The sequence below is a fragment of the Lonchura striata genome, chromosome 21 (assembly GCF_046129695.1).
Source record: "Lonchura striata isolate bLonStr1 chromosome 21, bLonStr1.mat, whole genome shotgun sequence".
NCBI classification, from domain to species: domain Eukaryota; kingdom Metazoa; phylum Chordata; class Aves; order Passeriformes; family Estrildidae; genus Lonchura; species Lonchura striata.
Window position 1 is genome coordinate 1,122,739 of NC_134623.1, and position 25,536 is coordinate 1,148,274.

Consider the following 25,536-nt stretch of genomic DNA (forward strand, 5'->3'; position numbering starts at 1 on the left):
GGCTTCCCCATTCCCAGTTTCCCCCTCCCCATTCCCGTTTCCCTCTCCCCATTCCCACTTTTCCCATTCCCAGTTTCCCCATTCCCCATTCCCGGTTTCATTCCCGGTTCCCCCTCCCCATTCCCGGTTCCTCTTCCCCATTCCCGGTTCCCCATTCCCACTTTTCCCATTCCCGGTTTCCCCATTCCCGCTTTTCCCATTCCCAGTTTCCCCATTTCCCATTCCCGGTTTCATTCCCGGTTCCCCCTCCCCATTCCCGGTTTCCCATTCCCGGTTTCCCCTCCCCGGTTTCCCCTCCGCATTCCCAGTTTCCCCTCCCCATTCCCGGTTTCCCATTCCCGGTTCCCCATTCCCGGTTCCCCCTCCCCATTCCCGGTTTCCCATTCCCGGTTCCCCCTCCCCATTCCTGGTTTCCCATTCCCGGTTCCCCCTCCCCATTCCTGGTTTCCCATTCCCGGTTTCATTCCCAGTTTCCCATTCCCGGTTCCCCATTCCCGGTTCCCCCTCCCCATTCCCGGTTTCCCATTCCCAGTTTCCCATTCCCAGTTTCCCATTCCCAGTTTCCCCTCCCCATTCCCGGTTCCCCATTCCCGGTTTCATTCCCGGTTCCCCCTCCCCATTCCCAGTTTCCCATTCCCGGTTTCCCCTCCCCATTCCCAGTTCCCCATTCCCAGTTTCCCATTCCCAGTTCCCCCTCCCCATTCCCAGTTCCCCATTCCCGGTTTCCCATTCCCGGTTTCCCCTCCCCATTCCCGGTTTCCCATTCCCGGTTTCCCCATTCCCCATTCCCAGTTTCCCATTCCCGGTTTCCCATTCCCGCTTTCCCCTCCCCATTCCCGGTTTCCCATTCCCGCTTTCCCCTCCCCATTCCCGGTTTCCCATTCCCAGTTTCCCATTCCCAGTTTCCCATTCCCAGTTTCCCATTCCCAGTTTCCCATTCCCGGTTTCCCATTCCCAGTTTCCCATTCCCAGTTTCCCCTCCCCATTCCCGGTTTCCCATTCCCAGTTTCCCATTCCCAGTTTCCCATTCCCGGTTTCCCATTCCCAGTTCCCCATTCCCGGTTTCCCATTCCCAGTTTCCCCTCCCCATTCCCAGTTTCCCATTCCCGGTTTCCCATTCCCGCTTTCCCCTCCCCATTCCCGGCTCCTGATAAGGCTCCGGAGCGATAAGGGCCGGAGGCGCCGCCGGGGCCCCACCAGTTCCACCAGTCTGACCAGTTTGGGGGCTCGGGGGGGCCCGGGGGTCCTGGGGGGCTGCCCCCAGTTCATCCCAGTTCATCCCAGTTCACCCCTGGCCTTTCCCAGTTCCCCCAGTCTGCCCAGGGGCTGCTCCCAGCCCTTCCCAGTAACTCCCAGTAAGCTCCAGCTGCAGCACCCAGCCCTTCCCAGTGGCTCCCAGTAACTCCCAGTGGCTCCCAGTGACTCCCAGTTAACCCCAGGGGCTGCTCCCAGTCCTTCCCAGTGCTCCCAGTGACTCCCAGTTAACCCCAGGTGCTGCTCCCAGTTTGTCCCAGTAACTCCCAGTGACTCCCAGTAAGCTCCAGCTGCAGCACCCAGCCCTTCCCAGTGCTCCCAGTCACTCCCAGTGGCTCCCAGTGACTCCCAGTTAACCCCAGGGGCTGCTCCCAGTCCTTCCCAGTGCTCCCAGTGACTCCCAGTTAACCCCAGGGGCTGCTCCTAGCCTTTCCCAGTGACTCCCAGTGGCTCCCAGTAGCTCCCAGTCACTCCCAGTGTGTCCCAGTGACTCCCAGTTAACCCCAGGGGCTGCTCCCAGCTCGTCCCAGTGCTCCCAGTAACTCCCAGTGGCTCCCAGTAACTCCCAGTTTGTCCCAGTCACTCCCAGTGGCTCCCAGTCACTCCCAGTTAACCCCAGGGGCTGCTCCCAGCTCATCCCAGTGTTCCCAGTAACTCCCAGTGGCTCCCAGTCCTTCCCAGTGCTCCCAGTCACTCCCAGTGACTCCCAGTTAACCCCAGGGGCTGCTCCCAGCTCGTCCCAGTGCTCCCAGTAACTCCCAGTGGCTCCCAGTAACTCCCAGTTTGTCCCAGTCACTCCCAGTGGCTCCCAGTGACTCCCAGTTAACCCCAGGGGCTGCTCCCAGTTTGTCCCAGTGTTCCCAGTAACTCCCAGTGGCTCCCAGTCCTTCCCAGTGCTCCCAGTCACTCCCAGTGACTCCCAGTTTGTCCCAGTCACTCACAGCAGCTCCCAGTTGTGTCCCAGTCTCTCCCAGTAACTCCCAGTGACTCCCAGTTTGTCCCAGTGACTCCCAGTTCACTCCGGCTGCCGCTCCCAGTCCTTCCCAGTGCTCCCAGTATCCCGCCCGCCGCGGCTCTGTGGCGGCGCTTCCCGGCAGGGGCACAAATAGGCGGGCACGGGTGACACCCACGGGTGACCCGGGTGACACCCATTGGGTGACACCCACGGGTGACGCAGGTGCCACACCTGGCCCGGGCCACGCCCCCCCCCGGCCCCACCCAGCCCTCCTCAAACTTCCTCCTGCGGCCACACGGGTGGCACCCGATGGGTGTCACCCAACGGGTGTCACCGAGGACACGGGGCCACCGAGGACACGCAGGTGTCACCCAACGGGCGTCACCATGGACACGGGGCCACCAAGGACACGCAGGTGTCACCCAACGGGTGTCACCGAGGACACGGGGCCACCAAGGACACGCAGGTGCCACCATGGACATGCAGGTGGCACCCAAAGGGTGCCACTAGGGACATGCAGGTGCCACCGAGGACACGCAGGTGGCACCCAGAGGGCGTCACCATGGACACGGAGCCACCGAGGACACACAGGTGTCACCCAACGGGTGTCACCGAGGACACGGGGCCACCAAGGACACGCAGGTGGCACCCAGAGGGCGTCACCATGGACACGGAGCCACCGAGGACACACAGGTGTCACCCAACGGGCGTCACCATGGACACGCAGGTGCCACCCAACAGGTGCCACCGAGGACACGCAGGTGGCACCCAAAGGGCGTCACCATGGACACGGGGCCACCGAGGACACGCAGGTGTCACCCAAAGGGTGCCACCATGGACACGGTGCCACCAAGGACACGCAGGTGTCACACAAAGGGTGCCACCATGGACATGCAGGTGGCACCCAACGGGCGTCACCATGGACACAGGGCCACCGAGGACACGCAGGTGCCACCAAGGACACACAGGTGTCACCCAAAGGGTGCCACCATGGACATGCAGGTGGCACCCAATGAGCGTCACCATGGACACAGGGCCACCAAGGACACACAGGTGTCACCCAATGGGTGCCACCAAGGACACGGTGCCACCGAGGACACGCAGGTGCCACCAAGGACACACAGGTGTCACCCAATGGGTGCCACCAAGGACACGGTGCCACCAAGGACACGCAGGTGGCACCCAGAGGGCGTCACCATGGACACGGGGCCACTGAGGACACGCAGGTGGCACCCAACGGGTGCCACCATGGACATGCAGGTGCCACCCAACAAGTGTCACCGAGGACATGGGGCCACCAAGGACACACAGGTGTCACCCAATGGGTGCCACCGAGGACACGGGGCCACCATGGACACGCAGGTGCCACCCAAAGGGTGCCACTAGGGACATGAAGGTGCCACCAGGGACACGCAGGTGTCACCCAATAGGTGCCACCGAGGACACGGTGCCACCAAGGACACGCAGGTGGCACCCAATGGGTGTCACCATGGACACGCAGGTGCCACTGAGGACACACAGGTGTCACCATGGACACGGTGCCACCATGGACACGCAGGTGTCACCCAAAGGGTGTCACCGAGGACACAGTGCCACCGAGGACACGCAGGTGTCACCCAATGGGTGCCACTAGGGACATGCAGATGCCACTGAGGACACGCAGGTGCCACGCAATAGGTGCCAGGATGGACATGCAGGTGCCACCCAAAGGGTGCCACCGAGGACACGGGGCCACCGAGGACACACAGGTGGCACCCAACGGGTGTCACCATGGACACGGGGCCACCATGAACATGCAGGTGTCACCCAAAAGGTGCCAGGATGGACATGCAGGTGCCACCCCAAGGGTGCCACTAGGGACATGCAGGTGCCACGCAAAGGGTGCCACCGAGGACATGGTGCTACCAAGGACACGCAGGTGGCACTGAGGACACACAGGTGCCACCGAGGACACGCAGGTGTCACCCAACGGGCGTCACCATGGACACGGGGCCACCAAGGACACGCAGGTGGCACCCAAAAGGTGTCACCAAGGACACGGTGCCACCATGGACAGGCAGGTGTCACCGAGGACATGCAGGTGCCACCCAATGGGTGTCACCATGGACACGCAGGTGCCACAAACGGGTGACAGGGACCCCAAGGTGCCACCATGGACACATTTAGGGACCCCCCCAGCCCCATTTTGGACCCCCCAGCCCCATTTAGGGACCCCCAGCCCCATTTTGATCCCCCCAGCCCCATTTAGGGACCCCCAGCCCCATTTCAGACCCCCCAGCTCCATTTCGAACCCCCCCAGCCCCATTTAGGGACCCCAGCCCCATTTTGGACCCCCCAGCCCCATTTAGGACCCCCCCAGCCCCATTTCAGACCCCCCAGCCCCATTTAGAGACCCCCAGCCCCATTTAGAGACCCCCAGCCCCATTTCGAACCCCCCAGCCCCATTTTGGACCCCCCCAGCCCCATTTCGGGACCCCCCCCAGCCCCATTTAGAGACCCCCAGCCCCATTTCGGACCCCCCAGCCCCATTTCGAACCCCCCAGCCCCATTTCAGACCCCCCAGCCCCATTTCGGGACCCCCCCAGCCCCATTTAGGGACCCCCCAGCCCCATTTAGGGACCCCCCAGCCCCATTTCAGACCCCCCAGCCCCATTTAGGGACCCCCAGCCCCATTTCGAACCCCCCAGCCCCATTTAGGGACCCCCAGCCCCATTTCGAACCCCCCAGCCCCATTTCGGGACCCCCCCAGCCCCATTTAGGACTCCCCCAGCCCCATTTAGGGACCCCCCAGCCCCATTTAGGGACCCCCAGCCCCATTTCGAACCCCCCAGCCCCATTTAGGGACCCCCCAGCCCCATTTTGGACCCCCAGCCCCATTTTGGACCCCCCAGCCCCATTTAGGGACCCCCAGCCCCATTTCGAACCCCCCAGCCCCATTTAGGGACCCCCAGCCCCATTTTGGACCCCCCAGCCCCATTTAGGGACCCCCCCAGCCCCATTTAGGGACCCCCAGCCCCATTTTGGATCCCCCCAGCCCCATTTAGGACCCCCCCAGCCCCATTTCAGACCCCCCAGCCCCATTTAGGGACCCCCAGCCCCATTTTGGACCCCCCAGCCCCATTTAGGGACCCCCAGCCCCATTTTGGACGCCCCCAGCCCCATTTCAGACCCCCCAGCTCCATTTCGAACCCCCCCAGCCCCATTTAGGACTCCCCCAGCCCCATTTAGGGACCCCCCAGCCCCATTTAGGGACCCCCAGCCCCATTTCGGACCCCCCAGCCCCATTTAGGACCCCCCAGCCCCATTTTGGACCCCCCAGCCCCATTTTGGGCCACCCAGCCCCATTTAGGGACCCCCAGCCCCATTTAGGGACCCCCCAGCCCCATTTTGAACCCCCCAGCCCCATTTCGGACCCCCCAGCCCCATTTTGGACCACCTGAGCCATTTCCCTTCCCGACTCTTTTTATTTCCCACCCCTTAAAAACTCCCAAAATTGTAAAAAAACCATTTATTGTCCTAAAAAAAAAGTATAAAAATAATCATGGTGGGGGGGGGCGGGGGTGGGAATTGGGGGGGATTTCCCCTGGGAATTGGGGGGGTTCCCCAGGATCTGGGGGGGTTCCCAAGGATCTGGGGGGATTCCCCAGGAATCAGGGGGGGTTCCTCAGGGATCCAGGGGGGTTCCCAAGGATCTGGGGGGGTTCTCCAGGAATCCAGGGAGGTTCCCAAAGATCTGGGGGGTTCCCAAGGATCTGGGGGGGTTCCCAAGGAATCCAGGGGGGTTCCCAAGGATCTGGGGGGATTCCCCAGGAATCAGAGGGGGTTCCCCAGAATCTGGGGGGGGGTTCCCCAAGGATCTGGGGGGGTTCCTCAGGGATCCAGGGGGGTTCCCCAAGGATCTGGGGGTTTCTCCAGGATCTGGGGGGGTTCTCCAGGATCTGGGGGGGTTCCCCAAAATCTGGGGGGGGGGTTCCCCAAGGATCTGGGGGGGTTCTCCAGGATCTGGGGGGGTTCTCCAGGATCTGGGGGAGTCCTCAAGGATCTGGGGGGATTCCCAAGGAATCCAGGGGGGGTTCCCCAGGGATCCAGGGGGGTTCCTCAGGAATCCAGTGGAGTTCCCCAGGAACTTGGGGGGGTTCCCCAGGACTCGGGGGATCCTCAAGAATCTTGGGGGGGTCCCCAGGAATCTGGGGGTGGTTCCCCAAGGATCTGGGGGGTTCCCCAGGACTCAGGGGGGTTCCCCAGGACTCAGGGGGGTTCCCCAGGACTCAGGGGGGGGTTCCCCAGGACTCAGGGGGGGGTTCCCCAGGACTCCAGGGGGGTTCCCCAGGACTCAGGGGGGGTTCCCCAGGACTCGGGGGGTTCCCCAGGACTCAGGGGGGGTTCCCCAGGACTCGGGGGGTTCCCCAGGACTCAGGGGGGGTTCCCCAGGACTCGGGGGGTTCCCCAGGAATCAGGGGGGTTCCCCAGGACTCAGGGGGGGTTCCCCTCGATCCAGGGTGATCCCCACCGACTCCAGAGCCTCCCGAGCCCACGCGGGGGGTCCCCCCCGCCCCCCGTACATGGTGGCCATGAAGTCCCGCACGAACTCGGGGAAGCGCTGCCGCAGGATGCTGTCCCGGATGGAGCCCATCAGCTTCATCTGGGGTGGGGAGACGGGGGTCAGAGGGGTTGGGGGCACCCCCGAGACCCCTCCCCAAAATCCCACAGAGCCCCCCAAAATCCCCCGGCCCACCTGGTAGGCGACGTTGTGCATGGTGAGCAGGTGCAGCGCCGCCGTGTTGCAGCGCAGCAGCGCGTGCAGGTACGCCCGGGAATACCTGCAGATTTTGGGGGGAAAAATGAGGAATTTTGGGGGGGGGTCTCCCCCAGGAGACCCCTCCCCACCCCACCCACCTCTGGCACGCGGGGCAGTCGCAGTCGGCGTCGATGGGCCGGAAATCTTTGGCGAATTTTTGACTTTTCAGCTGCAGCGACCCCCAGGGCACCAGGGCGGAACCGAAACGCTGCCGTGGGGTTGGGGGGGGGGGTTATGGGGGTCTCCCCAATATTGGGGAGGGGTCCCCAAACCCCTCAAACCCCCCCAAATCCCCCCCACACCCCCCCCTTACCGCGGTGCGGGTGGGGAAGACGCAGTCGAACATGTCGCAGCCCAGCGCGACGCAGACCACCAGGTCGGTGGCGTAGCTGAGGGGAGGCGAATTTGGGGGTGATTTCGGGGGTCTCCCCACGGTTGGGGAGGGGGATTTTGGGGAGCCCCGGACTCACCCCACGCCCATCAGGTAGCGGGGTTTGTCTCGGGGCAGGTGCTCGGTGCTGAGCTTCACCGCGCGCCAGAAGCGCGCCTTGGCCTCGCCGCCGCTCAGGCCGCCGATGGCGAAGCCGGGCACGTCGCGCTGCGCCATGGCTGGGGAGGGGTCCCGAAATCGGCACCGGGACCCCCAAAATCGGCACCGGGACCCCCGAGAACCCCCTGGACCCCCAAATCATCCCTGAGCCCCCCAGGATGCCCAAATCGGCACCAGGACCCCCCAGCGAAGCCGGGCACGTCGCGCTGCGCCATGGCTGGGGAGGGGTCCCAAAAATCAGCACCGGGACCCCCAAAATCGGCACCGGGACCCCCAAAATCAGCACCGGGACCCCCGAGAACCCCCTGGACCCCCAAATCATCCCTGAGCCCCCCAGGACCCCCAAATCAGCCCCGAGACCCCCCAGCGAAGCCGGGCACGTCGCGCTGCGCCATGGCTGGGGAGGGGTCCCAAAAATCGGCACCGGGACCCCCGAAATCGGCACCGGGACCCCTGAAATCGGCACCAGGACCCCCGAGAACCCCCCCGGACCCCCAAATCGGCACTGGGACCCCCAAATCCACACCAGGACCCCCAAATCAGCCCCGGGACCCCCCAGAGAAGCCGGGCACGTCGCGCTGCGCCATGGCTGGGGAGGGGTCCCAAAAATTGGCACCGGGACCCCGAAATTGGCACCGGGACCCCCAAATCATCCCTGAACTCCCCAGGACCCCGGAATCAGCCCCGGGACCCCCCCCCAGGACCCCCAGATCGGCACTGGGACCCTCGGGAACCCCCCCGGGACCCCCTGGGACACCCCCGGGACCCCCAAACCGCCCCTGAGCCCCCCAGAACACCCCCGGGAATGCGAGGATGAGGAAGGGGAGGAAGACCGGGGATGATGAGGATGAGGAAGGTGAGGACAAGGAGGTCCGGGGGTGGTGATGATGATGATGAGGAAGGGATGAGGAAGATGAGGATGAGGAAGGTGAGGACGAGGAGGGCCGGGGGTGGTGATGATGATGATGAGGAAGGGATGAGGAAGATGAGGGTGAGGAGGGTGAGGATGATGATGGTGAGGACGAGGAAGGTGAGGACGAGGAAGGTGAGGATGAGGAAGGTGATGATGATGAAGATGAGGATGAGGAGGGTGAGGAAGGCTGACCTCGCAGGCAGCGCAGGCGCAGCTCGGGCTCGGTGCCGCCCTGCACGATGGCGAAGAGGCGCTGCTGGCGCGGGCGGGCGTGGGCGGCCAGGCAGCGATCCAGCCAGCGCACCGACCTGGTTAACGGGTTAACCGGTTAACCAGGTTAACCAGGGTTAACCAGGGCGGCCAGGCAGCGATCCAGCCAGCGCACCGACCTGGTTAACGGGTTAACCGGGGTTAACCAGGTTAACCGAGTTAACCAGGGCGGCCAGGCAGCGATCCAGCCAGCGCACCGACCTGGTTAACGGGTTAACCGGTTAACCAGGTTAACCAGGGTTAACCAGGGCGGCCAGGCAGCGATCCAGCCAGCGCACCGACCTGGTTAACGGGTTAACCGGTTAACGGGTTAACCAGGGTTAACGGGGCGGCCAGGCAGCGATCCAGCCAGCGCACCGACCTGGTTAACGGGTTAACCGGTTAACGGGTTAACCAGGGTTAACCAGGGCGGCCAGGCAGCGATCCAGCCAGCGCACCGACCTGGTTAACGGGTTAACCGGTTAACCGGGTTAACCAGGGTTAACCGGGGCGGCCAGGCAGCGATCCAGCCAGCGCACCGACCTGGTTAACGGGTTAACCGGTTAACGGGTTAACCGGGGTTAACGGGGCGGCCAGGCAGCGATCCAGCCAGCGCACCGACCTGGTTAACGGGTTAACCGGTTAACGGGTTAACCGGGGTTAACGGGGCGGCCAGGCAGCGATCCAGCCAGCGCACCGACCTGGTTAACGGGTTAACCGGGATTTAATGGGTTAACCGGGTTAACCGGGGTTAACGGGGCGGCCAGGCAGCGATCCAGCCAGCGCACCGACCTGGTTAACGGGTTAACCGGTTAACCAAGTTAACCAGGGTTAACCGGGGCGGCCAGGCAGCGATCCAGCCAGCGCACCGACCTGGTTAACAGGTTAACCGGTTAACGGGTTAACCAGGGTTAACCGGGGCGGCCAGGCAGCGATCCAGCCAGCGCACCGACCTGGTTAACGGGTTAACCGGTTAACGGGTTAACCGGGGTTAACGGGGCGGCCAGGCAGCGATCCAGCCAGCGCACCGACCTGGTTAACGGGTTAACCGGTTAACCGGGTTAACCAGGACAGCCAGGCAGCGATCCAGCCAGCGCACCGACCTGGTTAACGGGTTAACCGGGATTAACCGGGTTAACCAGGGTTAACGGGGCGGCCAGGCAGCGATCCAGCCAGCGCACCGACCTGGTTAACAGGTTAACTGGGATTAACCGGGTTAACCGGGGGGTTACCAGGGTCCCAGCAGGGGCTGGGGGGTGCCAGGAGGGTCCCAGGAGGGGCTGGGGTGGGTCTTAGGGGGGTCCCAGGAGCACCCAGAGGGTCTCGGGGTGGTCCAAGGGGGATCCTGAGGGTCTCAGGGTGGTCTTGGGGTATCTTGGGGGGTCTCAGGGTGGTCTCGGGAGAGCCCAGAGGGTCCCAGGGGAGTCTTGGGGGGGTCCCAGGAGGACCCAGAGGGTTCCAGGAGGGTCTCAGGGTGGTCCCAGGGTGGTCTTGGGGGATCCCTGAGGGTCTCAGGGTGGTCCCAGGGTGGTCTCGGGGGGATCCTGAGGGTCTCAGGGTGCTCTCGGGGTGTCTCAGGGTGGTCTGGGGGGGTCCCAGAGGGTCTTTGGGTGTCCTGGGGGTCTCAGGGTGCTCTCAGGGTAGTCTGGGGGTGTCTCGGGGTGCTCTCAGGGTGGTCTCGGGGTTTCTCAGAGGGTCTCAGGGTGCTCTCAGGTGGTCTCGGGTGGTCTCGGGGTGCTCTCAGGTGGTCTCGGGGTGTCTCAGGGTGCTCTCAGGGTTTCTCAGAGGGTCTCAGGGTGTCTCAGGGTAGTCTGGGGGTGTCTCAGGGTGGTCTCGGGGTGTCTCAGGGTGGTCTCAGAGTTTCTCAGAGGGTCTCAGGGTGCTCTCAGGTGGTCTCAGGGTGTCTCAGGGTGCTCTCAGGGCTTCTCAGAGGGTCTCAGGGTAGTCTGGGGGTGTCTCAGGGTGGTCTCGGGGTGTCTCAGGGTGTTCTCAGGGTTTCTCAGAGGGTCTCAGGGTGCTCTCAGGGTAGTCTGGGGGTGTCTCAGGGTGGTCTCGGGGTGTCTCAGGGTGCTCTCGGGGCTTCTCAGAGGGTCTCTGGGTGCTCTCAGGGTGCTCTCAGGTGGTCTCGGGGTGCTCCCGGGGGTCCCACCTGAGCATGGCCTCCTCGAGGCGCGGCCCCGTCGTGGTGCTGCTCACGACGTCGTCCAGCTGCATCACGATGTCGGCGCCTGGGGTGGGGGGGGACATGGGGGTCACCCCCGTCCTCGCCCACCCCTCCCCGCGGGTTCGGGGGTCCCCCCGGCGCCCACCCAGCGCGTTCTGGATCTCCATGGCCCTCTCGGGGCTCAGCAGCACGGGCTCCCCGCCGTGGGGGGGCCGGAAAAGGACCCCCTCCTCCGACACCTCCGACAGCTCCAGCAGCGAGACCATCTGGAACCCCCCGCTGTCCTGGGGGCACCCCGAAAACGGCGCTGGGGGGGGTCCCGGGACCCCCTCGGGATCCTCGGGACACCCCAGGAGCCTCCCGGGACCCCCAGGAACCCCCCAGGAACCCCCCGAGACCCCCAGGACCCCTCAGGAACCTCCCCTGAGACCCCCAGGAACCCCCCGAGACCCCCAGGAACCCCCCCGGGACCCCCAGGAACCCCCCGAGACCCCCAGGAACCCACCCCGAGACCCCCAGGAACCCCCCGAGACCCCCAGGACCCCCAGGAACCCCCCCGGGACCCCCAGGAACCCCCCAGGACCCCCCAGGAACCCACCCCGAGACCCCCAGGAACCCCCCTAGGACCCCCAGGACCCCTGGGAACCCCCCCAGGACCCCCTCCTCCGACAGCTCCAGCAGCGAGACCATCTGGAACCCCCCGCTGTCCTGGGGGCACCCCGAAAAACGGCGCTGGTGGGGGTCCCGGGACCCCCTCGGGATCCTCGGGACACCCCAGGAACCTCCCGGAACCCCCAGGACCCCCCAGGAACCCCCCGAGACCCCCAGGAACCCCCCTGGGAACCACCAGGACACCCCAGGACCCCTCAGGAACCCCCCCGAGACCCCCAGGAATCCCCCAGGACCCCCCAGGAACCCACCCCAAGACCCCCAGGAACCCCCCAGGAACCCACAGGAATCCCCCGAGACCCCCAGGAACCCCCCGAGACCCCCAGGAACCCCCCAGGAACCCACAGGAATCCCCCGAGACCCCCAGGAACCCCCCTGGGAACCACCGGGACACCCCAGGACCCCTCAAGAACCCACCGGGACCCCCCAGGAACCCTCTGGGACCACCAGGACCACCCCAGGGACCCCCACGAACCCCTCAGGACACCCCGGGAACCACCGGGACCCCTCAGGACATCCCGAGACCCTCGGGAATGTCCCGGGACCCCCCCCAGGACCCCCGGGAAACCCCCAGGACCCCTCGGGACCCCCCCGGGAACTCATGGGACCCCCCGGGACCACCCCAGGATCCTCTTGGGACCCTCGGGAACCCCCCAGGTCCCCCCGGGAACCACCGGGACCCCTCAGGACACCCCGAGACCCCCCCCCAGGACCCCCGGGACCACCCCAGGATCCTCTTGGGACCACCGGGAACCCCCCAGGTCCCCCCAGGACCCCTCAGGACACCCCGAGACCCCCCCCCAGGACCCCCAGGACCACCCCAGGACCCTCTTGGGACCACCGGGACCACCCCAGGGACCCCCTCAGGACACCCCAGGAACCACCGGGAACCCCCCGGGATTTGGGGACCGGGGGGTGCCAGAATCTCCCCCCGGGGCTCGGGGGGTTCCCGTCCCAACCGGGGGGTCCCGGCCCGTGAATTCGGGGGGCTCAGGGGGCGCCCCCCGCTCACCGTCAGCAGATTGTGCGGCCAGTCCATGAAGCCGTGCAGGCCCCCGGAGCGGCGGACGAGCTCCGGTCCCTGCGGGGAGAGCGGAGCTGGCGGCGGCACCGGGACCGCCCCGGGAGTGACCCGGGAACCGGGCGGGATTCACCGGGAATGACCCGGGAACCGGGCGGGATTCACCGGGAACGACCCGGGAACCGGGCGGGATTCACCGGGAATGACCCGGGAACCGGGCGGGATCCACCGGGAACGCTCCGGGAACCGAGCGGGATTCACCGGGAATGACCCGGGAACCGGGCGGGATTGACCGGGAACGACCCGGGAACCGGGCGGGATCCACCGGGAACGCTCCGGGAACCGAGCGGGATTCACCGGGAATGACCCGGGAACCGGGCGGGATTGACCGGGAATGACCCGGGAACCGGGCGGGATTGACCGGGAGTGTCCCGGGAACGGCGGAACCGAGCGGGATGCCCCGGGAACGGAACGGGATTCACCGGGAACGACCCGGGAACCGGGCGGGATTCACCGGAAATGCTCCGGGAGCGGTGGAACCGAACGGGATGCCCCTGGAACGGAACGGGATTCACCGGGAACGGAACGGGATTCACCGGGAACGCCCCGGGAACGGAACGGGATTCACCGGGAACGCTCCGGGAACGGAACGGGATTCACCGGGAACGCTCCGGGAACCGGGCGGGATTCACCGGGAATGGAACGGGATCCCCCGGGAACGCTCCGGGAACGGCGGAACCGAGCGGGATGCCCCGGGAACGGAACGGGATCCCCCGGGAACGCTCCGGGAACGGCGGAACCGAGCGGGATGCACCGGGAACGCCCCGGGAACGGCGGAACCGAGCGGGATGCACCGGCAACCGAGCGGGAATCCCGCCGGGATCCTGCCAGGGGAGCGGCCTCAGCCGGAATTGGGGGATCGGGGCTCGCGTCGGGGGGAACCCGGGGCGGGCGGAGCCGCCGCCGCCGCCGCTCACCGGCCGCGTGCCCAGGTGGAAGGTGTTGCCCAGGCAGATGCGGCAGCCCAGCGCCGCCAGCTGCGCGGCCGTCAGGCCCTTGGCGGTGCCGCGGGTGCCCACGGGCATGAAGACCGGGCAGGGCACGGTGCCGTGCGGCAGCCGCAGCTCCCCGGCCCGGGCGCGGCTCCGGCCGCACTCGGCCACGATCCGCAGCACCGGCGGCGGCCCCGCCGCGGGCGCCGCCATCTTCGCCGCGCCCCGCCGGAAATGAAGGCGGCGGCGCCGGAAGTGACGGTTACCACGGCAACGCGGCCGCCATCTTGGGCCTGCTGGGGATGGCGAGCGGGGCCGAGGCCGGAGCCGCACCGAGACCCCCCCAAACAATCAGCGGCTGATTCCGCTCGCTGCGGGATCCGGTCCCGGCGTTTCGCTTCGGGACTGCCGTTCCCGTGACGCTCGACGGTCACGGGAGCGCGGCGGAACACCGGAGCAGCCCGTAGGGAGAAGGGCTGGCTGAGTGGTGGCCGGGTGAGGCGCTGCGAGAGGATTTGCTGTTCCCCAAGGCGCCCCTCTCGGCGGCGTTGGCCCGCTCGGAGCGGCAGGAGCGCGGTTTAACGGGAGGGAGGGCGGGCACGGAGAGCAGCGCGGGCTCCCGGTGCCGCGCTCCCGAGGGAAGCGCCGTCCGCCGCTTCGATGGCGGAACCGCTGAGGGGCGGGACCGCCTCAGCTGACAGAGCAGCGCCGCCTCCCATTGGCTGCGAGCGATGAGCGACGGCCCAGCGACCAATAGGCAACGGGCTTGTCTTTCTCGATCCCGCCCCTTCAGATGATTGCCACTTCTCTGCTCCAATCCGCTCTGCGCGCTGCCGTGATGGGCAGCCCAGCCGGCCAATGGCGGAGCGGGCGCGGGCGGGCGCGGCGGTGCCGGATGAGGAGACTCTGAGGGGAAGTTTGGCCGCCGCCGCCGCCGCGGGCCCCGTGAGGGAGGAGCCGCCGCCGCCGCCGCCGCGAGCGCGGGCCCGGCACCGCCATGGGCAACCGGGGCATGGAGGAGCTCATCCCGCTGGTCAACAAGCTGCAGGACGCCTTCAGCTCCATCGGGCAGAGCTGCCACCTGGACCTGCCGCAGATCGCCGTGGTGGGCGGGCAGAGCGCCGGCAAGAGCTCGGTGCTGGAGAACTTCGTGGGCCGGTGAGCGGCGGCGGCACCGGGAGCGGCGGCGCCGGGAGCGGGCGGGGCCGCGTTCGGGAATAGCGGCGGCGGAAGGGCGCGGCCGGCGGGGCCGGGGCAGCGCTGCGCCAGCGGCGCACGGGCCGCGCAAACGGCGGAGGGCCGGGACGGGAACGGGACCGGAACGGGAACGGGACCCGAGCGGGGCCGCGCAAACGGCGGAGGGCCGGGACCGGGAACGGGGACGGGGACGGGGACGGGGACGGAACGGGAACGGGAATGGGAATGGGACCGGGACCGGAACGGGACCCGAGCGGGGCCGCGCAAACGGCGCAGGGCCGGGACGGGAACGGGAACGGGGACGGGAATGGGAATGGGAACGTAACGGGGACGGGAACGGGAATGGGAACGGGACCCGAGCGGGGCCGCGCAAACAGCGCAGGGCCGGGACGGGAACGGGGACGGGAATGGGAATGGGAACGGAACGGGAACGGAACGGGAACGGGGACGGGGACAGGAACGGGAACGGGAACGGAACGGGGATGGGACCGGGAACAGGAACGGGAACGGGGACGGGAACGGGAACGGGAACGGGAACGGGACCCGAGCGGGGCCGCGCAAACAGCGCAGGGCCGGGGCGGGGAACGGGAATGGGAACGGGGAATGGGAACGGGAACGGGGAATGGGAACCGGGAATGGGACCGGGGAATGGGGACCGGGACGGGGAATGGGGAATGGGGAATGGGGAACGGAGAACGGGAACAGGGACGGGAACGGGACCCGAGCGGGGCTGGGGAGGGGACCGGGAACGGGAATAGGGAACGGGGACGGGGAACAGGACTAGGAATGGGAACGGGGCCGGGACGGGAAACGGGAATGGGGAATGGGAACGGGAACAGGAATGGGAACGGGACCCGAGAGGGGCCGGGATGGGGAACGGGACCCGAGAGGGGCCGGGATGGGGAACGGGACCGTGGCGGGGCTGGGATGAACCGGGAGCGGCTCGGTGCGGTCCGGTTGCACTCGGATGAACCGGGAGCTCTCGGTGCGGTCCGGTTGCACTCGGATGAACCGGGAGCTCTCGGTGCGGTCCGGTTGCACTCGGATGAACCGGGAGCGGCTCGGTGCGGGCCGGTTGCACTCGGATGAACCGGGAGCGGCTCGGTGCGGACCGGTTGCACTCGGATGAACCGGGAGCGGCTCGGTGCGGGCCGGTTGCACTCGGATGAACCGGGAGCGGCTCGGTGCGGACCGGTTGCACTCGGATGAACCGGGAGCTCTCGGTGCGGTCCGGTTGCACTCGGATGAACCGGGAGCTCTCGGTGCGGACCGGCGGGGCTGGGAGGAACCGGGAGTGGCTCGGTGCGGACCGGCGGGGCTGGGAGGAACCGGGAGCGCTCGGTGCGGTCCGGTTGCACTCGGATGAACCGGGAGTGGCTCGGTGCGGACCGGCGGGGCTGGGAGGAACCGGGAGCGGCTCGGTGCGGTCCGGTTGCACTCGGATGAACCGGGAGTGGCTCGGTGCGGTCCGGTTGCACTCGGATGAACCGGGAGCGGCTCGGTGCGGACCGGCGGGGCTGGGAGGAACCGGGAGCGGCTCGGTGCGGTCCGGTTGCACTCGGATGAACCGGGAGCGGCTCGGTGCGGGCCGGTTGCACTCGGATGAACCGGGAGCGGCTCGGTGCGGTCCGGTTGCACTCGGATGAACCGGGAGCGGCTCGGTGCGGGCCGGTTGCACTCGGATGAACCGGGAGCTCTCGGTGCGGACCGGCGGGGCTGGGATGAACCGGGAGCGGCTCGGTGCGGACCGGCGGGGCTTGAGCGGGTTCCGACCGGATTCGGGGGGGGTGGGGGGTTCCCGGTTTTGGCGGCCCGGGATTCCTCCCCGCCACCATCATCATCATCATCATCATCATCATCACCGTCCCCGCGGCCGCCGCGATAACGGGAGCGGAGCTCGGCGCCCTCCCGGTAAGGCAAGGGAGTCACGGGAACCGAGTGTGGGGAAGAATTCCACTGCCAGAATTCCCAGGAATTCAGCGTGGGGATAAATCCACTGCTGGAATTCCCGGGAATTCAGCGTGGGGATAAATCCTCCGTCAGAATTCCCGAGAATTCAGCGTGGGGATAAATCCACTGCCGGAATTCCCGGGAATTCAGCGTGGGGATAAATCCACTGCCGGAATTCCCGGGAATTCAGCGTGGGGATAAATCCACTGCCAGAATTCCCGAGAATTCAGCGTGGGGATAAATCCTCTGCCGGAATTCCCGGGAATTCAGCGTGGGGATAAATCCACTGCCGGAATTCCCGGGAATTCAGCGTGGGGATAAATCCTCTGCCGGAATTCCCGAGAATTCAGCGTGGGGATAAATCCTCAACCAGAATTCCCAGGAATTCAGCGTGGGAATAAATCCTCTGCCAGAATTCCCAGGAATTTAGAATGGGGAATAATTCCACTGCCAGAATTCCCAGGAATTTAAAATGGGGAATAAATCCTCAACCAGAATTCCCAGGAATTCAGCGTGGGGAATAATTCCTCAACCAAAATTCCCAGGATTATTCCCCACGCTAAATTCCTGGGAATTCTGGCATCCTTTAATTACAGCTTTCATTTCATTAATTAAACCCCACCTCATCCTGCAGCCTGTGCTAATTAGCGTTAATTGGGAATGTGAGGACGGTGAGGAATTCTGGTGCCGTCCCAGATTTTGGGATGAACGCAGGCCGGGGTTTTTTTGGGGTTTTTTTGGGTTTTTTTTAAATTATTTTTTTCCCTGGATCCGGAATTCCGGCTGGGATGAGCCGGGGCCCCGGGGCCGTTCCCAACGATCCGCACGGATCCGTCGGATCCACGGAGCCGGGCTCGGAAAATGCCCCTGGGGCGTCGCTCCTCCCGAGCTCCGCAGCTGTGGGAGCTGGGGCTCGCGTTTTCCAGCCTGGAGCCGTGTTGGAGCCGTGTTGGATCCGTGTTGGATCCATGTTGGGAGCCCTGGATCCATCCTGGATCCGTGTTGGGACCCCTGGATCCGTGTTGGGAGTCCTGGATCCGTGTTCGATCCGTGTTGGGAGCCCTGGATCCATCCTGGATCCGTGTTGGGAGTCCTGGATCCATGTTGGATCCGTGTTGGGAGTCCTGGATCCGTGTTGGATCTGTGTTGGGAGTCCCGGATCCGTGTTGGATCTGTGTTTGGGAGTCCTGGATCCGTGTTGGATCCATGTTGGCAGTCCCGGATCCGTGTTGGATCCGTGTTGGATCCGTGTTTGGGAGTCCTGGATCCATGTTGGAGCTGTGTTGGGAGCTCTGGATCCGTGTTGGATCTGTGTTGGGAGTCCTGGATCTGTGTTGGATCCGTGTTTGGGAGTCCTGGATCCATGTTGGATCCGTGTTGGGAGTCCTGGATCCGTGTTGGATCCGTGTTGGGAGCCCTGGATCCATGTTGGATCCGTGTTGGGAGCCCTGGATCCATGTTGGGAGTCCTGGATCCATGTTGGAGCTGTGTTGGGAGCTCTGGATCCGTGTTGGATTCGTGTTGGGAGTCCTGGATCCGTGTTGGATCCGTGTTGGGAGTCCTGGATCCGTGTTGGATCCATGTTGGGAGTCCCGGATCCGTGTTGGAGCTGTGTTGGGAGTCCTGGATCCGTGTTGGATCCATGTTGGGAGCCCTGGATCCGTGTTGGATCCGTGTTGGGAGTCCTGGATCCATCCTGGATCCGTGTTGGATCCGTGTTGGATCCGTGTTGGATCCGTGCTCCCATTTCTGTGCGTTTTATCCCCCCAAACTCCATGGGGAGCTGATCCCGAGCTGCCAGAATCCCTTGGAGAAACCTGGAATTTTATTGGGATCTCCCGAAATCCACGGCTGGAATTTTATTGGGATCTCCCGAAATCCACGGCTGGAATTTTTCTGGTGTCTCCCAAAATCCACAGCTGGAATTTTTCTGGCATCTCCCTAAATCCACGGCTGGAATTTTTCTGGCATCTCCCTAAATCCACGGCTGGAATTTTTCTGGCATCTCCCTAAATCCACGGGTGGAATTTTTCTGGCATCTCCCTAAATCCACGGCTGGAATTTTTCTGGGATCTCCCAAAATCCACGGCTGGAATTTTTCTGGCATCTCCCTAAATCCACGGCTGGAATTTTTCTGGGATCTCCCTAAACCCACGGCTGGAATTTCTCCATGGGAAGCACCTGGAACACCCGTGGGGGATCGGAATCGGCGCCCAAATCCCGGGATTTCGGGGGCTGGAACGAGCCAGGATCATCACTGGGATTCTTTGGAGCCTTTTCCCGGCCCCACTCCCAGAAATTCCCAGAAATTCCCAGAAATTCCCGGCGCGGCCCGGAGCCGTCTCCGGCCGGGGGGACAATGGAGCCGTTGTCCCCCGGGAGTCGGGGACGATCCCGAGGGATCCCGGCCTCAATGGGGAATTGTGAGCCGAGGGAAGGCGGCGTCCTCCTGGATCCCAAATTTTGGATAAACCCCGGGATTTGGGGCAGGAGGGAGAGCTGGATCCCAAATTTTGGATAAACCCCGGGATTTGGGGCAGGAGGGAGAGCTGGATCCCAAATTTTGGATAAACCCCGGGATTTGGGGCAGGAGGGAGAGCTGGATCCCAAATTTTGGATAAACCCCGGGATTTGGGGCAGGAGGGAGAGCTGGATCCCAAATTTTGGATAAACCCCGGGATTTGGGGCAGGAGGGAGAGCTGGATCCCAAATTTTGGATAAACCCCGGGATTTGGGGCAGAGGGAGAGCTGGATCCCAAATTTTGGCTAAACCCCGGGATTTGGGGCAGGAGAGAGAGCTGGATCCCAAATTTTGGATAAACCCCGGGATTTGGGGCAGGAGGGAGAGCTGGATCCCAAATTTTGGATAAACCCCGGGATTTGGGGCAGGAGGGAGAGCTGGATCCCAAATTTTGGCTAAACCCCGGGATTTGGGGCAGGAGGGAGAGCTGGATCCCAAATTTTGGATAAACCCCGGGATTTGGGGCAGGAGGGAGAGCTGGATCCCAAATTTTGGATAAACCCCAGGATTTGGGGCAGGAGGGAGAGCTGGATCCCAAATTTGGGCTAAACCCCGGGATTTGGGGCAGAGGGAGAGCTGGATCCCAAATTTTGGATAAACCCCGGGATTTGGGGCAGGAGGGAGAGCTGGATCCCAAATTTTGGCGTGGGAATGGTTTGGAGCGAGGTGAATCCAGGGAATTCCCTCAGGAATGGTTTGGAGCAGGGTGAATCCAGGGAATTCCTTCAGGAATGGTGAATCCAGGGAATTCCTTCAGGAATGGTTTGGATTGAGGTGAATCCAGGGAATTCCCTCAGGAATGGTTTGGATTGAGGTGAATCCAGGGAATTCGCTCAGGAATGGTTTGGATTGAGGTGAATCCAGGGAATTCCCTCAGGAATGGTGAATCCAGGGAATTCCCTCAGGAATGGTGAATCCAGGGAATTCCTTCAGGAATGGTTTGGATTGAGGTGAATCCAGGGAATTCCCTCAGGAATGGTGAATCCAGGGAATTCCCTCAGGAATGGTGAATCCAGGGAATTCCCTCAGGAATGGTGAATCCAGGGAATTCCCTCAGGAATGGTGAATCCAGGGAATTCCCTCAGGAATGGTTTGGAGTGAGGTGAATCCAGGGAATTCCCTCAGGAATGGTGAATCCAGGGAATTTCCTCAGGAATGGTTTGGATTGAGGTGAATCCAGGGAATTCCCTCAGGAATGGTGAATCCAGGGAATTTCCTCAGGAATGGTTTGGATTGAGGTGAATCCAGGGAATTTCCTCAGGAATGGTTTGGAGCGAGGTGAATCCAGGGAATTCCCTCAGGAATGGTTTGGAGCGAGGTGAATCCAGGGATTTCCCTCAGGAATGGTTTGGAGCGAGGTGAATCCTGGGAATTCCCTCAGGAATGGTGAATCCAGGGAATTCCCTCAGGAATGGTGAATCCTGGGAATTCCCTCAGGAATGGTGAATCCAGGGAATTCCCTCAGGAATGGTTTGGATTGAGGTGAATCCAGGGAATTCCCTCAGGAATGGTTTGGAGCGAGGTGAATCCAGGGAATTCCCTCAGGAATGGTGAATCCAGGGAATTCCCTCAGGAATGGTGAATCCAGGGAATTCCCTCAGGAATGGTGAATCCAGGGAATTCCCTCAGGAATGGTGAATCCAGGGAATTCCCTCAGGAATGGTGACGTGGGAACCATCTCAGGCGTTTCCCCATCGGTTTTCCCGGCGCTGGGAACGTTCCCACCGCGCTTCTCCACCCTGAGACCTTTGTCCCTTTTTGTCCCTTTTTGTCCCTTTTTGTCCCTTTTTGTCCCTTTGTCCCTTTGTCCCTTTTTGTCCCTTTTTGTCCCTTTTTGTCCCTTTTTGTCCCTTTGTCCCTTTTTGTCCCTTTTTGTCCCTTGTTGTCCCTTGTTGTCCCTTTTTGTCCTTTTGTCCCTTTTTGTTCTTTTTTGTCCCTTTTTGTCCCTTTGTCCCTTTTTGTCCCTTTTTGTCCTTTTGTCCCTTTTTGTCCCTTTGTCCCTTTGTCCCTTTTTGTCCCTTGTTGTCCCTTTTTGTCCCTTTGTCCCTTTTTGTCCCTTTTTGTCCCTTTGTCCCTTTGTCCCTCTTTGTCCTTTTTTGTCCCTTTTTGTCCCTTTGTCCCTTTTTGTCCCTTTTTGTCCCTTGTTGTCCCTTTTTGTCCTTTTGTCCCTTTTTGTCCCTTTTTGTCCCTTTGTCCCTTTTTGTCCCTTTGTCCCGTTTTGTCCCTTTTTGTCCCTTTGTCCCTTTGTCCCTTTCTGTCCCTTTTTATCCCTTTTTGTCCCTTTTTGTCCTTTTTTGTCCTTTTGTCTCTTTTTGTCCCTTTTTGTCCTTTTTGTCCCTTTGTCCCTCTTTGTCCCTCTTTGTCCCTTTGTCCCTCTTTGTCCCTTTGTCCCGTTTTGTCCCTGTGTCCCTTTTTGTCCCTTTGTCCCTCTTTGTCCCTCTTTGTCCCTTTGTCCCTCTTTGTCCCTTTGTCCCGTTTTGTCCCTGTGTCCCTTTTTGTCCCTTTGTCCCTCTTTGTCCCGTTTTGTCCCTTTGTCCCTTTGTCCCGTTTTGTCCCCGTGTCCCTTCGCTGACCCGGGTCACACCTGGCCCAGGTGGGAGGCGGCAGGATCCGGGCAGGTGACGGGGCCGGTGACGGGGCCGGTGACGGGGCCGGTGACGTCCCGGGGCCACCTCGCGCGTCACCGCCGGGCCCGGATCCTGCCGAGCCGGACACGGGGACAGCCGGGGCTGGGCCGGGTGGCACCTGCCAGCCGTGTCCCTTCCGTGTCCTCTCCGTGTCCCCTCTGTGTCCCTTTCATGTCCCCTCCATGTCCCCTCCGTGTCCCTACCGTGTCCCTTTCATGTCCCCTCCGTGTCCTCTCCGTGTCCCTTCCGTGTCCCTTTCGTGTCCCCTCCATGTCCCCTCCGTGTCCTTCCCACTGTCCCTTCCATGTCCCCTCCGTGTCCCCTCTGTGTCCTCTCCGTGTCCCCTCCGTGTCCTCTCCGTGTCCCGTCCGTGTTCCCTCCGTGTCCTTCCCACTGTCCCCTCCGTGTCCTCTCTGTGTCCCTTCCATGTCCCCTCCATGTCCCCTCTGTGTCCCCTCCATGTCCCCTCTGTGTCCCCTCCGTGTCCATTCCGTGTCCATTCCGTGTCCCCTCTGTGTCCCCTCTGTGTCCTCTCCGTGTTCTTCCCGCTGTCCCCTCCGTGTCCCTTCCATGTCCCTTCCGTGTCCCCTCCGTGTCCCTTCCGTGTCCCCTCCGTGTCCCATCTGTGTCCTCTCCGTGTCCCTTCCGTGTCCCCTCCGTGTCCTCTCCGTGTCCCCTCCGTGTCCCCTCCGTGTCCCGTCCGTGTTCCCTCCGTGTCCTTCCCACTGTCCCCTCCATGTCCCCTCCGTGTCCCTTCCGTGTCCCTTCCGTGTCCCTTCCGTGTCCTTTCCGTGTCCCTTCCGTGTCCCCTCCGTGTCCCCTCCGTGTCCCCTGTGTCAGGGACTGCCGGGGATGGAGCCGGGAATCCCGAGGGGCTGGGGCAGGGAGATCACCTCCATTCCCTGGGATCAGGAGATCACCTCCATTCCCTGGGATCAGGAGATCACCTCCATCCCCTGGGATCAGGAGATCACCTCCATCCCCTGGGATCAGGAGATCACCTCCATTCCTCTTGGATCAGGAGATCACCTCCATTCCCCCAGGATCAGGAGATCACCTCCATTCCCTGGGATCAGGAGATCACCTCCATTCCCTGGGATCAGGACCTCGATTCCCCTGGGATCAGGAGATCACCTCCATCCCCTGGGATCAGGAGATCACCTCCATTCCCTGGGATCAGGAGATCACCTCCATCCCCTGGGATCAGGAGATCACCTCCATTCCCTGGGATCAGGACCTCGATTCCCCTGGGATCAGGAGATCACCTCCATCCCCTGGGATCAGGAGATCACCTCCATTCCTCTGGGATCAGGACTGGGATCAGGACTGGGATCAGGACCTCAATCCCCCAGGATCAGGGCTGGGATCAGGACTGGGATCAGGACCTCAATCCCCCAGGATCAGGGCTGGGATCAGGGCTGGGATCAGGGCTGGGATCAGGACCTCGATTCCCCCAGGATCAGGGCTGGGATCAGGAGATCACCTCCATCCCCTGGGATCAGGAGATCACCTCCATTCCCTGGGATTAGGGCTGGGATCAGGGCTGGGATCAGGACCTCGATTCCCCCAGGATCAGAGCTGGGATCAGGAGATCACCTCCATTCCTCTGGGATCAGGACACCACCTCCATTCCCCCAGGGTTAAGAGATCTCCTCCATTCCTCTGGGATTAGGGCTGGGATCAGGACCTTGATTCCCCCGGGATCAGGGCTGGGATCAGGGCTGGGATCAGGACACCACCTCCATTCCCCCAGGGTCAGGAGATCTCCTCCATTCCTCTGGGATCAGGGCTGGGATCAGGACACCACCTCCATCCCCCAGGATCAGGAGATCGCCTCCATCCCCCGGGATCAGGACTGGGATCAGGACTGGGATCAGGGCTGGGATCAGGAGATCGCCTCCATCCCCCGGGATCAGGACTGGGATCAGGACTGGGATCAGGGCTGGGATCAGGACACCACCTCCATCCCCCGGGATCAGGGCTGGGATCAGGGCTGGGATCAGGGCTGGGATCAGGAGATCGCCTCCATTCCCCGGGATCAGGGCTGGGATCAGGAGATCGCCTCCATTCCCCGGGATCAGGGCTGGGATCAGGGCTGGGATCAGGAGATCACCTCCATCCCCCGGGATCAGGACTGGGATCAGGGCTGGGATCAGGGCTGGGATCAGGAGATCGCCTCCATCCCCCGGGATCAGGACTGGGATCAGGAGATAGCCTCCATCCCCCGGGATCAGGACTGACAGGATGGAGCAGCAGCTCCAGAGACATTTGGACCCCACTTTGCACGAATCCCCCGGATCCCAACATTCCTGTCGGGATCCACATTCCCACTGGGCTCAGCAGGGACAGTCGGGGTCTCCGGGGCTTTCATTCCACCTTTTCCCACCGGGGTTTCATTCCACCTTTTCCCACCGGGGCTTCATTCCACCTTTTCCCACCGGGCTTTCATTCCACCTTTTCCCACCGGGCTTTCATTCCACCTTTTCCCACCGGAGCTTCATTCCACCTTTTCCCACCGGGGTTTCATTCCACCTTTTCCCACCGGGCTTTCATTCCACCTTTTCCCACTGGGGTTTCATTCCACCTTTTCCCACCGGGCTTTCATTCCACCTTTTCCCACTGGGATTTCATTCCACCTTTTCCCACCGGAGCTTCATTCCACCTTTTCCCCCTGGGATTTCATTCCACCTTTTCCCACTGGGATTTCATTCCACCTTTTCCCATCGGAGCTTCATTCCACCTTTTCCCACTGGGGTTTCATTCCACCTTTTCCCACTGGGGTTTCATTCCACCTTTTCCCACTGGGGTTTCATTCCACCTTTTCCCACTGGGGTTTCATTCCACCTTTTCCCACCGGGATTTCATTCCACCTTTTCCCACCGGGCTTTCATTCCACCTTTTCCCACTGGGGTTTCATTCCACCTTTTCCCACTGGGATTTCATTCCACCTTTTCCCACTGGGGTTTCATTCCACCTTTTCCCACTGGGGTTTCATTCCACCTTTTCCCCCCCTCGGGAGCTGCCCGGGGCTGTTCCCGTTGCTGTCCCCGGGGCTGTCCCGGGGCTCCACCCGGACCGGTCCTCCCGGTTGGGCAGGAAGCAATTTCCGAAATTTCCGAGCTGTCACCCCGGGACACGTCCCGGGATGGCTCCGGCTCGGGGTGACGCAGTCGGGGTGACACGCTCGGGGTGACACGCTCGGGGTGTTGTTGTCGTTGGCACGTCAGAGCCGCTCCCGGGGCGGTTACCGCTCCCCATTCCCAGCAGGTGCTTCCCTGTCCCATTTCCTGCTCGGGGAAAGGGGTGGTGACAACCCCCAGCCCAAATTTGCCATCGGAACACCGCGTTCTCCAGGCGGGATTCTCCCAGAAAACCTCCCCAGGAGGAATTCTGTGGGAATTCCGTGGGGATCCGCACCCCCATGAGCGTGCTGTTCTTTCCCCTAGGAGAGCAGGGATGGATCCCGTGAATTCCCAAACCTTTCCTGGTGCCTTCCAGTCCCTTCCCAGAGCTCTCCAGTGCTGGAGGAATCAATAGGAATGAATTAATTGATTGACCCATCCTTTCATCCCTTCCAGGGATTTCCTTCCCCGCGGCTCTGGCATCGTCACTCGCCGGCCTCTCATCCTGCAGCTCATCTTCTCCAAGACGGGTACGGGGGGGGAGCTGGAAAAGC

At 63.1% G+C, this 25,536-nt stretch overlaps 2 protein-coding genes across 2 annotated transcripts in view; one reads left to right on the forward strand and one right to left on the reverse strand.

Moving 5' to 3' along the window:
* Positions 1 to 6,591: 6,591 nt before the first annotated feature.
* On the reverse strand, positions 6,592 to 13,778 carry QTRT1 (queuine tRNA-ribosyltransferase catalytic subunit 1). Its single transcript, XM_031507620.2, has 10 exons — positions 13,551 to 13,778; positions 12,565 to 12,633; positions 11,029 to 11,167; positions 10,869 to 10,947; positions 8,663 to 8,778; positions 7,478 to 7,616; positions 7,321 to 7,396; positions 7,106 to 7,215; positions 6,945 to 7,029; positions 6,592 to 6,851 (listed from the first exon to the last, which is right to left on the reverse strand). Exons 1-10 carry the CDS (start codon positions 13,776 to 13,778, stop codon positions 6,663 to 6,665), a joined length of 1,230 nt encoding a protein of 409 aa, XP_031363480.2. The 3' UTR covers positions 6,592 to 6,662.
* A 720-nt stretch (positions 13,779 to 14,498) lies between these two features.
* The window catches only part of DNM2 (dynamin 2), a 36,554-nt gene continuing 25,516 nt past the window's right edge, over positions 14,499 to 25,536 (forward strand). The window contains exons 1-2 of the mRNA XM_077787749.1: positions 14,499 to 14,723; positions 25,439 to 25,512. Coding sequence (XP_077643875.1) covers positions 14,563 to 14,723; positions 25,439 to 25,512 — 235 coding nt within the window. The 5' untranslated portion in view covers positions 14,499 to 14,562. The remainder of the gene's footprint in view (positions 14,724 to 25,438; positions 25,513 to 25,536) is intronic.

Bases quoted from the DNA above. Each gene is read 5' to 3' on its own strand.
- QTRT1 (XM_031507620.2), bottom strand. From the start codon at position 13,778: ATGGCGGCGCCCGCGGCGGGGCCGCCGCCGGTGCTGCGGATCGTGGCC. The intron at 12,634-13,550 runs GTGAGCGGCGGC...CTCTCCCCGCAG, and splicing joins TCCACCTGGGCACGCGGCCG to GGACCGGAGCTCGTCCGCCG. The intron at 7,216-7,320 runs GTAAGGGGGGGG...ACCCCACGGCAG, and splicing joins TCTTCCCCACCCGCACCGCG to CGTTTCGGTTCCGCCCTGGT.